This window comes from Vidua macroura, chromosome 9, assembly GCF_024509145.1.
Source record: "Vidua macroura isolate BioBank_ID:100142 chromosome 9, ASM2450914v1, whole genome shotgun sequence".
Lineage (NCBI taxonomy): Eukaryota > Metazoa > Chordata > Aves > Passeriformes > Viduidae > Vidua > Vidua macroura.
This window is the reverse complement of record NC_071579.1, coordinates 1,753,868-1,767,367: the sequence shown is the minus strand read 5'-3', so window position 1 is coordinate 1,767,367 and position 13,500 is coordinate 1,753,868. Positions and strand designations below refer to the sequence as shown.

Here is a 13,500-nt window from a genome sequence, read left to right as displayed (position 1 = left end):
TAGTTAAAAACTCTCGATTCTTCAGTCTGAAGGTGACTTCTCACCAAGTTCCTAATGGGGATGTTCAGTTAAATACTTCTGATGGACTAAACCTGTCTGCGGTGCTTTGCTGTGCTGGCTTCAGTCTTCTTTAAACAAACTGCAACTTCCCCATGCTGCTGACAGAGGAATTGAGTAGCTGGTTAAAATTAAAGGCTGTGAGGTCTTTTGAAATCAAAACATTGATTGGAAGCTACCATGGTCAGCATCCAGTGATTTAAGCTGTATTGGAAGTTGGACTGTGGAGCTTTGTGGAGTCAACAGAACAAAGCAGTTCACTTAATGACTAAGTGGAGCTACTCACATGTGCTTTCCCATCCCACCTTGTAGCACAGGAACTAAGAACTGGAAGCTTTTCTATGTTACAGTTAATTATCAAAGAATTATTGCAGCATGAACATCTAAATAGCTAATTGTGATTTAAGATTTTAGTAAGAAGCCTCATCGTTTTTTCCTGTGGCCTTTAGTAGCAGCTGTTACTTTGTTGTGTGCAGAGTAAATTGAAAAAAATCTACCTTTCTCAAGTGAAAAGGTGTTCAATAGAGCTAAGCATCCTAATTCTGTTTAAAGAATATAAGCTCTGCTCTTCTTTTTTGGTGGCTCATTGTTGAGCTCTGTCAGAATTTTTATGAATGACACTTGAATCTCTTGCAGATCCCAGCAAGCTTTCATGCAGAGTGGTTTGTCTCAGCCATCACCAGTGGTTCTGTCTGGCACAGCCTTACACAACTTCCCAGCAGTGCAGCACCAGGAGCTGGCTAAGGCACAGTCCAGCCTGGCGTTCCAGCAGACCTCCAATACTCAGCCTATTCCTATCCTGTACGAGCATCAGCTTGGGCAGGCTTCAGGACTGGGAGGCTCTCAGCTGATTGATACACACATCCTGCAGGTAGGAAATGCTCCACATGCAGACCTTCTGCACTGGGCTGATACAGGACATCAAGTCTTGCTCAACTTGGGTGGCAGGAAACTTAAGACACTTGGAGGAGAATGTTTTTTTAATTTAATAAATATACATTAGCATAATCTCTAAATTGAGGTTTGTTCCCCAAATTACAGGGCTTCTTGTGCTTCTGTCATTAATTAGAGCTTCAGGTTTAATTTCTCTTAATGGTGATAAAGACTCCTTTGAGCTTACAAAATACTGGTGTGTGGAGCTTAGCTGGTGTCCCTGCCACTGGTGCCTCTCTGCTCCTTTTGCCAGGAGTGCATCACCCACACCCTCTGCACAAGAACTCTCTGCACGGCAAGCTCTGTTTCCTGTTCACTCTTCTGTTCACTCTCTTCTGTTTGAGGGCTGTTTGCTGCCCTTCCCCCAGATAATGGGTGATAAAGGGCTGTTCCACCACCTGCAAATGAGAGCTTTATCACAAAGTGAAACCTTCACATTTGTCAGCTTCCCTTGCTGGGGTTTCTCTGGCACTGATTGCTGCACCACAGAGCTGCTCTCCTGAATGCTCCTGATGTGGGATGGTGTCTCTTCTCTTCCTAGGCCAGAGCCACCCTCACTCAGGCTTCAAATCTCTACTCTGGGCAAGTTCAGCAGCCTGGCCAGAGCAATTTCTACAACACTGCACAGTCTCCCAGTGCTCTCCAGCAGGTAAACTATGGCATGGTAAATTTCCTACATTGTATTCTTCCTAAAAGCATGTCGTGGTTGGTGGTGTCTGTGGGGTGGGAATAGAGGGGAGGGCTGAGACAACTTTTAATTCTTCCAAAATAAAATTGGAATGTTAATAGTGAAGGAGGGCTGCAGCAGCAGCACTGCACAAACGGAATGGCTCAGAGGTTGGATGGCCTGCAGTTCATGTTGATCATTGTTGATCCCTGGCATCCTTCTCTTGAATAGTTCATTTTGCAGTGATGGGCAGACACTTAATTGGTACAGTGCTGTTGCTAATTGATTGAGGCACATGATGCCTTTATGAAGCAGATAGCAGGAGTGGTGGAGAGAGGGAGAGAGAGAGGGGGGCAAAGTCCAGGTGCTTAGTGCAGCCTAATTGTTAATACCAGTTCTCACTGAACTGGAACCCAGGCGTGCTCATAGAAAATAACTGAGAAGTCAGCAGATAGGTGATCATGCAGGACAGCCAGGTCCGTAAAATAACTCCACTGATTTGAAGGTTTTTTTCATTCTTTTGTGAAAGAACTGCTAAATTGCTCTGTGCAGGCATTCTGTCATACTTACAGGATACTGTCTAGTGGTTTCCATCTTCTGGTTCCTTTTTTTGTAATTTAAATGGCTTCCAAAAAAAAAAAAGCTTGTGATGGATTGATTTATTATAATAGCCTACCTCCTATGCAGGAAAAGCTGGCAAGACAGAAATCTAGAAGAGTTGTAAAAGATTGGATGTTGTCTGTTGGAAATCTAGCACAGTTTTAAGGACCTTTTAGAAGAGTTGGTACTTTCAATGTGTTCAGTTCTGGCTGTATCTCTGATTTTAATCTGTCACTCTTCAGAGCAGAATCCTTGTAAGCCTTTCACATTTGGGACTCTCTAATCATTCTCCTCATCACACTTAGAATATAATTTTGCAGGTAGTGGATTGTCAGACCAAGACATGCAGTAGCTCCTGCTAGTCAGGTCACTGCTGTGTAGTTCCATGTTTATCACTACCACACTCAGCTGTTTTCAGCCCACAGCACTCGTGGTAAATGCAAGCAAGGGACAGGCTGTGGTTTTTTGGCATTGTTTTTAAGCTCAAACTGCTGGTTGTTGGAACTCCTAGAAAGTAAAATCTAATTTTTATCCCAGTGCCCTTTGACTAGAATTATTTGAAGTAAGCAAATGAGCCTGTCCTGTCCCCCCACCCCCAAACTGGTTATTTTGTTCTGCTTTTGTTTTCTGAGTTGAATTAAATTTCCCTGTCACACAGTGAAATCATGTTGAATGATGTTGGAGGCAGGAGATCTCATACACCTTGGTTTCTGGAAAGCAAAGACCCAAATGTCATTACAATTGTTTATAAAGGCAAACTGAGCAATAAATTCACTTGCTTGCAGCTCTCTGGTTAAATAAATGAACTCATTAAGCCATTTGCCTGGGATAAAGCTGAAACAGAGCTAGTAATGACAGTGACATAATGGCCTTTGTGTCTCTGTTACTGGTGATTTTGTGCTTTCTCTCCAGGTGACAGTACCTTTGCCAGGATCACAGATTTCCCTGCCCAACTTTGGATCCACAGCACAGCCACTGATAGCCCTGCCCCAGTCCTTGCAGCCACCACTACAGCACACCCCACCACAAGCTCAGGCTCAGAACCTGAGCAGACCTGCCCAAGTGACCCAGCCCTTCAGAGGATTGATCCCAGCAGGAACTCAGCACAGCATGATTGCTGCAACTGGGAAGGTAACAACATTGCCACAGCTACAGGACAGAAATTAATGTCAAGCCCAGCTGGTTTTTGGTTTACGTAACCAGCACAGCAATTCACCCTGACTTCTTGCATCTTAAAAATCTGCCTCAGCTTTAAAAGATAAAAAAGCCAGTCAGGGTTAATGCCTGAGTGACTGGGTATGTGCATTTAGCTGAGGTTTTGTAGCTAACTTGGTGCTGGTCCATCTGCACTGCAGGAATGCCTGGTTTGATAGTGGCATCATGGACTAGTAGGGGATTTGATGCAGAAGCCGTGTGGAAAACAGTACTGAGATGTTGTTAGAGCAGCAGGGGAGCAACAGGACTCTGTCAGGGCTGGGCCTGCTTGAGTTTGTTGCTTTGCTTCTCGACTCAAACCAGAACAAGCTGTTTGGGTTCAAGGGTTTCCAGTGCAAAATGGGGAGTTTTAGGGGCTTCAGTGGACTCTGTATCAGCCATGACCTTTAGCCAGAATTGAACTCTACTATTATTGCTGGGGGTCTGCCTTTCTGAACAGCACAGCATGGTGCATATTAGGAATGTAGCACTGTATGCAAGACAGGATCTTTCTGTAATGAAGAAAGAAAAAGGCTGGTCTTGCAGCTCAGGAAAACTGAGCGACAGGTCTAGTAATGAAATAACACTAAAACAGTGCAAGAAACTTGTGTATCATGGGGGGAAGTCTCTCCTCACCTTTATGTGAAGCTGCTAAGGTAATTGCTGATGAGGGGATGTGTGGAGCTGGCTTCCAATCACAAGGTCTCTTGTCTTAGATGGAATCCCAGCTTTACAGGCACCGGGGATTTTCGGATAGTGTGCAGCACTCGACAGTTGCAGTCCGCTTCCAGGTGAGCAGTGGGTGACACCCTGGACATGGACACAGCTCAGCTGACTGGCAGGAACAGCAAGGTCCTCCCACCTGAGGGACTGATCCACCTCTGCACCTGAAATCCCTGCAGCTTCTGGCCTAGATTTCAGGGTGCTTTTGAATATAAAATAACCCCACAGTCCCAGTGATTTACAGCTGCAATAAGAAAAATCTGGGGTGTTAATTCCACGTCTTGGACAGTAATGGCAAGCAGAATTTCAGACCACCTAGATGAAGTTTGCATCTCCTCGCCCCCAGAGCGTATACAGGGGTTTCTGCACCGTGCAGTTTTCCAGTTCCATGGGATCTGGCCAAATCTTTTCAGCTTGGCAGTTGTTAGGAGCCCATTTTGCAAGCAGCAGCATGTTTCTTGCTGCAGTTGTCGCTGCAAATGATCGCTCATTTCAGCAAAAAATGAGGGAAGAGCTGCAGTGGGATGCTGGCCTTAGATGACTTTCCTGCCCTGCTCTAAGATTCCCATTATGTTGCTGCTAAGGAAAGTCAACTTAAAACATCCTCTCGTTTTTAAGTGATTTATTGTTGCTGTTACGCTTCATGGCCATGTGTGGAAATACACTGTTCCAAAGACTAATTTATTCTGTTGAGTGTATCTGCAGAATAGCATTCAAGAGTCACTGCTCCAGTTAGTCTGGAGATTGTTCTGCATGAATGACAGCTCCATTTTTGCTGTGATTTGGGTTTGTTTATTTTTATTGACCTGGACTATACTTTGATGGTATTCTTCTTCTCAGCGTTTTTCAGGATTATTTCTAAATATTTTCATGTGGTACCTGAGGTGGGAGTCTTGGATAAGGAGATCTCAACTCCAAAACATATCTTTTTTCTTTTTTTTAGGGCCAAATAGATGAAATGACTCTCAAACCCCCTGTCATTATGCAGGAGGAGCAAGTTAGAAAGCCAATACCATTGCTGCAAGTGCCAGATAGGGCAGGAAAATTGTACACAGAGGTGCTTGTGGTGCTGGGCCTGTCCTAATTATAAGAGGCTGTTCTGCAGTCAGGCTTTCATCTCCACTTAAGTGACCTCTTTTCATTGAGGTAAGCTAGCAGCTGCTTAGCAAATGTAATTTTTTTAATTAGAATTAACGTGTCAGTTGCTGTGTTTTTCAGATATCAGAAATGGACCTGAAGGCCTTTGGAGGTGGCATTGATGTTAAACCTGGAACACCACCAGTTACTGGCAGGAGTACTACCCCAACCTCCAGTCCCTTCCGGTAAATCTCCCTTAAGCTCAAAATTCCTTAAAACCAGAGCTAGAAAATGTACCTAGTCATGCATGAGCAGCCTTTTCTGGAAGGTATGAGGTGAGGGGCCACTGATACACGAGACAGTGCTTAATCTGAGCTCATGAGCAGCATTCCAGTAGGTCATCACACCTGCTGTAGTTAAACAGAAGGAAATGGCTCTGAAATAAAAGGTGAAAAACACTTTTTTGGGTAAATGAAGCTAAACAAGAAGGGGCAGGGGAGATGTAGTTTAGGATAAAACTGTAAGACAGTTTATCTGAATTGTGGTGTTCAAAGTAAAAAACAATAAAAGGCTTAGACAGCAATTGTGGCAACAGTTTTGTTAGAGGAGTAAGTGTTGTTGCCAGGTCTGTAAGCTGCTCACAAGTGAAATTAGTAAACAAAACAGACTCCTTTGAGCTTACAAAATACTGGTGTGTGGAGCTTAGCTGGTGTCCCTGCCACTGGTGCCCCTCTGCTCCTTTTGCCAGGAGTGCATCACCCACACCCTCTGCACAAGAACTCTCTGCAAGGCAAGCTCTGTTTCCTGAAGAAAACTATTCACTCTTTCTTCTTTTTCTGTTCACTCTCTTCTGTTTGAGGGCTGTTTGCTGCCCTTCCCCCAGATAATCAGTCAAGCTTCATGTAATTCATGGTGATTCAACACCTTGGAAGTTTTAGTGGAGGGTCACGTTTTTAGCCAATAAAACGGGGAGAGCATTTTCTGTGAATTCTTGAAATCTGTTCAAGTGCATTTTGAAACATAGGACAGCAGGTCAGAGCAGAAGCAGCTGCATGTTCACTGCCTGTTGGGACAAGCTCTGAACTTGTCATGGTAGAGCAAAGAGTGACTGCAGAGGAGCAGGACTGAACATAAGGTAGCAAGGATGGAAACTACATCTAACATCTCAAACATCACAAATCTAACATTGGTGTTTGTGTCATGAGTACGTGGGAGAAAGGGCTCTTTCATACAGACAGGCCCTGGAACCTCTTTATAGCCTAAATATTTCGGATTTTGCTTTCTTTTTGAATTCTGAAGTTCTGAGGATTTTTGCACATAGGAGCTTCTATATAGAAAAAGTTTCACACTTTTTTTGAATTCAGAGATTCATTCTTCCCCCCTCCAGTGCTGAATTTCTAGTTAAGTTGTAACTGGGGGCAGAAACATCCTCTGAATGAAAGCGGTTGATTTTAACTGGAGTTCTTTCTTTTAGGGCCAGTTCTACAAGTCCTAACAATCAGTCCAATAAAATGAACAGCATTGTCTACCAGAAGCAGTTCCAGTCAGCAGCTGCAGCTGTGAGAATGACACAGCCCTTTCCTGCACAATTTGCACCACAGGTAGGTGATGGGTGGCTTCCTGCAAACAGATTTGTTCCTTTGTATGACCTGGTGGCTCTGATTCAACTGTGTCTCCTCAGGCTTTGTCATGGGGAGATACAAAATGGAATCCTTAAAATGAAATGGCATAAGAAACCAAATTTCAAGATCAGAGCAAAAAATTACCTCTCTGACCTTGCTTACAAGTAGTGCTGATTTTATTGTGTTTAATTTTGAGTTCTGTGCACACTGAAGAATTTAATGCAAGTTGTGAATGATGTAGAACAGATGGTGTTGTGGCTTCCCCAGGCAGCTGTAATGCACCTCGTCCTGCAGAGCCAGGGAGAAGCTTTGTGTCTCAGAAGGGTCCCAGTGCATATTTTACACGTGTAAAGACAAAGCAGATTTGCAGCTCTGAAGTATGGAAGGAGCAGTTCAGACTGGAAAAGGTCTCTGAGGTCACACAGTCCATACAAGGCAGGGCTGATGGCAGAGGGGTTGATCTGCTTTGGCATTCCAGGGAGCACAGCTTACAAGGGTGGTGCATCTCTGTTGCAGGTGACTGGAGCCAGGCTGCTAGGGAAATGTAGCCTCTCTAAAAGAGTAGGATGTTTGTGTCTTCCTTTTAGCATTTGGAGTGTTTGACTGCAGGACTTGAGCTTTGATTTCTGGATTGTCACTGGCAGAAACTGTCTCACCTTCCTGGGACTGCCTTTCACCAGTGACTGCTCCACTGCCTTGTGAGGGTCTTCTCCCTGGTCACAAGCTGGTTGAAGTTGTTGGTGCTGCTTTCAGGCACAGCAGCACTGCAGGGCTGTTTTGCTTTTGCAGTTCAAGCCTCTTTTCTTGATATTCATTTCATAGCAGAGTAGCAGCTTTTTCCCCTCTAAGATAATGCCAACGTGCAATCGAGTTGGCAATTTTCTAATTGAGAAATGTCTCTTTTTGTTGTTTTTCCCCCACTTAGATCCTCTCTCAGCCTAACCTGCTCCCTCCATTGGTAAGAGCCCCATTTACTAACACCTTCCCAGCGCCTGTTCAGAGGCTGCCGGTAGTTCTGCATAGTCAGATGCCGTCTCAGATGACCACAGGCCTTATGAGCCACCCTCAGTTACCACGTGTGGCCAGAGGTCCTTGTGGATCAGTACCTGGAGCCAGAGGCACTCAGGCCCAGGCTGCGCTGAAGGCTGAACGAGATGTGAAGGTCAGTATGTGAACAGCAGTGCTGTTACCAGCAGTTCAGTCTGACAGCTCCCAGGGCAGGCATGTCTCTGCAAGTCATGGCTTCAGAAAGTGCCTCTGGACCCCAAGCCAGCAGCCAGGCTCTTAACAGACCTTCTCTAAGCCCTGGTGGTTTTTAATAAGAATTCTAGACTAAAATATTTATAGGGAGTTCCTGTCTCAAGTGGTCAGCAGTTGTGGAGGAGCCACTGCTGTCCAAAGCAAAGTGAGGTGTCACTCCTCCAACCAGGAGCCTGGTTATCTTTGAATGAGCAGTGAGGCTGCACACCTGGCTGTTAGCTGTCCCTTCATCCCCAGCTCCTCCTGTTCCAGCCAGCCTCACGCCTCTGGAGAGTCTTTCCCCATGGTTTGAAGTGCCTGTGGTGAATGCAGGACTGGAGCACTCTGCAGAACAGGGGCCTGCATTGTAGCAGGTGATGACAGTCACCCTAACTTGTTACAGCACTTTGGGAGGGACCCTTCAGTTCAAGGCAAACTCTTCTTCCAAGGCAAGACTGCAGGGTGAGACGTCTGTGTAGGGACACTCCTGGACACTGAGCCTGTCTGCTGCAGAAGAGAAGTTGTTTGAACAGAGGGTGTTTAGGGGCTCCTTTGTCTGCTGCCATTCCTGTAACCTGTGCACTGAGGTGTCAGAGCAGGAGAGTGTTGTTCTGGTTAAGCACCGTGGGGGAGGGCTGATTAACCCTTCAATTCCAGGAGTTGGTCCATTTCCTACTGCCAGTTTATGCAGCCTATAGATGCTTAACAGATTGTCCTGAGTGTGCATTGTGGATTGAACGTAGCCAGTCATAGCAAATACTGACACAGTTTTGGTGCCTTTAATCTCCTGCAAACGTTGCTGAGAGCAGTGAGAGTGACTCTGTCATGCTTGGTTACTGGTGATCAAGTCATCCAGCCTTAACCTCAGGGGATGGCTGAAATTTGGGCAAAAGGTTTCAGGTGTCCGTCTGGCTCCAGTTGAATTAGGCTGTTGCTGCAGTCCTGCAAATCAGAGTTCACAGGTTTGTTTTCTGTTCTGTTGCTGCTTGACTTACTTGGAGCAGCTACAAAGTATGAGAGCCAAGGCCTCTTGTTCAAGACTTCTGCTGTTTTGTCTCCCCATTGTTGTGTGTGTGTGTCAGCCCTGTGTTTTGTAAAAAAAACCAGAAAATATTCAGAGAGGTACATGGGGGTTTAATGCCTGTATTGTAGTTGAGGTTCCTTGTGTTAAGGTACTCCTTTCTAATTTGAAATAAAAAGGTGTTTGACTGCACTGGGCTTTATTGTTCAACTTCTGGATGATTGAACTCTTAATGGAGTCTCTGAGTCTGGGCAGGACAGCCAAGTGCTTGCTCTGAAGTGTCTGATCAGTATCAGAACTGTAACTGGAAGGTGTCACAGAGGGAGTTGCACAGGTGCAGGTCAGGGTTGCTGGTAGGATTCAGAGGAGGGAAGGAAGGCAGGCAGGCAGTTTGTGCTGCCTGGGATGAGAGCCCGCTCGGAGCGGGAGGCAGATCAGGCTTCAGCTCACACAGAAAACAGCTCTGACCCCGGTTCATTTCCATCCCAGCTGCAGGCTCAGTCTGTGCCCAGAGCCACGGGAGGGAATGGGGTGCTCAGACTGTGCTGCTGAGAGAGCCCTGTGCTCCAGAGGGCAGCAGGAGCAGTGACAGCTGGAGTGGCCCTCGGGCCCAGGCAGGGTCATGCAGGCACAGCTGCCTCTGCTCGGTCTGACCTGTGCTCAGGGGAAGCCACAGCTCGAGCTGCTGTCAGCAGTGCTCGTACTTGTACAGCTCTGCAATAGTAGCAGCAGAATAGTTTGGGTAATACTTCAAACTGATCCTGTTTCTTGGGGAAGGATTAGGAAGAGCAAGGGAAGCCTAGGCACGATGTTAAACTACTGCTGAGGAGCCAAGCACCCAGATGTGGTGACATCAGGGAAGCAGCAGGATGGACACTGCCTGTCTAGGAAATTAATCTGGCCACTCTGGTCAATCCTTCCCCTTTCATATGGGAAATACTTGTGAAGTCACTCCAATTCCAATACCCTCTCCAGTAAACTTACTTTCTCCCTCTCTTAAGGCAAAGCAAAGAGCAGAGGTCCTTCAGTCCACCCAGAGATTCTTTTCTGAGCAGCAGCAGCAGCAGAACAAACCCATAGGAGGCAAAGCCCCCAAAGTGGAGGAGAACGGGAGCAAACCCAGCGAGGCAATTGCTGACTCTCCAGGAGTCTGCCAGGACAAAGCTGAGGAAAAGGCCAGCCCTGCGCCTGCTGCCACACCGAAACCTGTTAGAACTGGACCAATCAAACCTCAGGCAATCAAAACCGAGGAAACAAAATCTTAGAGGCTGTGTTCCCGTGGAGGGGGGAGAGGGGAGGGTGGGCGAGGTGTCAGCAGCGTCAATTGGTGGCCCGAAGGATGAAGAGCAGCCTGCTCTCCCTGCCGGGCTCTGAGCAGCCCCACGGGGCGTAGAAGCCAGCAGCAGTCGTGGTGCCAGCTGCAGTCGTGGTGCCAGCTGCAGTCGTGGTGCCAGCTGCTGTGTGTCCAGCTGAGCCCCGGGCTCTCGGGGCTCACATCTGCTCTAACAGCATGAAGGCTGCTTTGGGGTGTGCGTGTCCCACACGTGCGTGCCCCGTTTGGCTCGCACCCGCCTGCTTCCCAAAGCCACAGCACGGAGAAGTAGCAACGGTGGGGAGGCATTTCCTAGCTGACACGATGACTTCCTATTTTCTTCAGGCTCTGATCTTCAGCTGCTGTTTATCTTTTTATAAACCCGTGAGTATGAGAACATGCAGATCTGAAGATGGTGCTGGGCCAAGTAATGTGTGTTAAGTTTTTAGTGACTTAAGAAGCTTCTATCTTGTATAAACAGAGGGATCCACGTATTTCCCACGCAGGGCTTAACCTAGCGCAGAGAGTAACACTGGCAGTGTTGGATTTCCCTCTGAAGGCAGTGCTTTGCTGGCTGCTGCTGCTTGGATGACAATTTACTGCATTTAGATCACCATATGAAAAAGCTACTTGGCCACCTATGTCCTCTCCACCCGCTGCCCCCTCAGTGGCTCTCACCCCTGGAGTTGAAGGTTCGTTGCATCAATAGTCAGATTTGTTCTGTTCACCCCTGTCCAGCTGTCTTGATATGATGCGAGTGGTCCCTAAACGGTTTCCAGTTTCTGTAACACAGCAACGAGCACTTAAACTGTGCCACAAGAATAAAAGAAACCTTATCAGATTAACGAGAGTTTTATCTCAAAGGTGCATTCTTTATATCAGAGCTGCGTCGCACCACCTCCTTGCCCACAGTGTGCTGGAAAGTAGAATCAAGTCAAATAAATGCCTTTTTAATTGTATCCTCTAGTATTCTAGCTGTAGGACAGTACTGTATGATACTTCTGTGAATGTAAGATATCCTGTACCTGCTTATGATATGTAGTAGTGACTGTGCTATACTGGAGCTGTTTTTAATAATGTTATTCTAGAGGTTTTTTTCCAGACAATGATTGAAAAAGCTAATAAAAAGCACCAGGTACCACATCAGTAGCAGAATTTGCTGGTTTTTTTCTGGGATTTTTTTCTTTTTTTTTTTTTTACGTTTTTTGGAAGGCAGAGTTGAAAGTCTAATGTGTATAATTTTGTTCAAATGACTGCAGAAGCTGGAAAGGCTGTTGCTGCTATTGATGCCTAGTGAATCGCTATTGGTTATCTTTTTATATAAATATATATATAATTTGAATTTTTGGAAACTAGCTGTGATGTCAACTTTGGAAAAAAGTATCCCACTTGTAGTGTGAGTTGGCATTGTACAGAAATTAACAGCCATATTGGTCTAGAAATGTTAAACTTAATTTTTTTTCCATTTGTACAGGGGTAACGCACTGTATGAAATATGTACGGTCTTATTTACATGGGTTTGATTACAGAAACTAATAAAGTATTCTCTAAATAAAGCCCCTGGCTGCTCTCGTGATTGCTGCAGGAGGAGAGCGGCGCTCCCAGGGAAAGGCTCCTGAAGGAAAATGCTCCCAGAAGCTCCTTTATGCATCCTGGCACTTTTCCAGCCCTTTTCCAACCAAGGGCTCGCAGGATGTGGCCACCACTTGCCCCAGCAGGAGCCTGGGTGTTTGCTGGGAATTCCATCTCCAGCTGATGGAGCTGGGGGTTGTTTCAGGCAGGAGCTGGGATGCTGCTGCATCGGCCAGTGAGTGACAGTGATGCCTTAAGTTTGAGCTTTCATGTTTTCCAGATTCTCTACTGCATTAGTGTGTAACTCTGAGCTTCATATGAAGTGTTGGCGAGTTCTCCTCACAGTTCAGTCACACACAGCAATCCTTTTCCAGCCCCAGAACCAAGGACACCGCTGCAGCTTCAGGCCCAAAAAGTGCAAACAACAGGGAATTGAGGAGAGCAGACTGGGAGGGTGGGACTGCATCACCTGGAGCTGGAATTGGACAACTAACCCCAATATGGAAATGGACCAAAACTTAGAAATATGTGTGAAAACTTGTGACGCGCCATCCATCTTGGGTGTATCCTGTGACGGCCTTTTAATAAATCCCTACTTTACTCCTTTAACTCTGTTCCAGGGAGCCTCTCAAGGCATCAGCAGCACTGGGAGAAAGGCAGGAGTTCAGGAAGTCCTGACCTGAGCCTTCCCTGGGCTGGGGCTTGGGACAGGCAGGACACACTCAGCTGGCCACCAGAGGGAACTTGCTTCCCACAAACACCAGGAGCTTTCGGTGTCGGTCTCTGGGCAGTGGTTCCTGCCTGGGGAGAAGGTGCTGGCTGGCTCTGGGCCTCTGAGGAAAGGCACAGGAGTGCCTCCTCCAGCCAGGAGTGTTGGGCTGGCTCTGCAAGCACCACCAGGAGTTGGGCAGGTTGACCTTTGGTCAGAGGTGTCACTGCCAGCCCTGGGGTGGGTTGGGAAGCAGCAGCTCAGGGCCACCAGAGGAGCTGGAGTCCTTTCCTGCCCAGGCTGGTTTTGTTCAGGGTAAAACTGCAGCAATATGGAGTAAATCAAAGGTGCTGGAAGCCAGAAATGCAGCTGTGGGCAGAGGGAACCTCTGAGCAGGTCCCACTCAGGGTAAATCACCTTTTCCACAAGGACCTGTATGAGCACAGCTGCAGTAAATGCTTGGGAAGGAGGGTGGACACTGCTTCCATCTAGAAATTTGCTATAAAAGTAACTCGGGTGTGGTGATGTTTCCCTGCTTTGAGGTTGTCTTCAGCCTGATTCATCTTAAAAGGACACCCCAAAAATGGGAACTCATTGACCAGACTGTTCTATTTTTAAGGAAACGCTGCTGAAAGGATTCATGTTCAATTCTGTAGTAATAAAGCCATTGGGAAATCGGAGGAATTTCCTACCATCGGCTGTGGGAATCTACCAGGCTTTGGACTATTTTGTGCTCTGAGCAGAACAAGGGGAGTATTTCTGCAGAAGTTGAAT

The 13,500-nt window shown here is 46.5% G+C and overlaps 1 protein-coding gene across 15 annotated transcripts in view; it reads left to right on the top strand.

Moving 5' to 3' along the window:
• Positions 1–12,001, top strand: part of PRRC2C (proline rich coiled-coil 2C) — a 69,873-nt gene extending 57,872 nt beyond the window's left edge. For 8 of the 15 annotated variants that reach the window (XM_053984736.1, XM_053984740.1, XM_053984741.1 and 5 more), the window contains 7 exons: positions 694–928; positions 1,532–1,654; positions 3,170–3,388; positions 4,168–4,242; positions 5,393–5,496; positions 6,726–6,852; positions 10,135–12,001. In XM_053984736.1, the coding sequence (XP_053840711.1) occupies positions 694–928; positions 1,532–1,654; positions 3,170–3,388; positions 4,168–4,242; positions 5,393–5,496; positions 6,726–6,852; positions 10,135–10,398 (1,147 nt within the window). In that variant the 3' untranslated portion in view covers positions 10,399–12,001. The other 7 variants (XM_053984748.1, XM_053984744.1, XM_053984742.1 and 4 more) reach the window with 5 other exon arrangements.
• Positions 12,002–13,500: the final 1,499 nt, after the last annotated feature.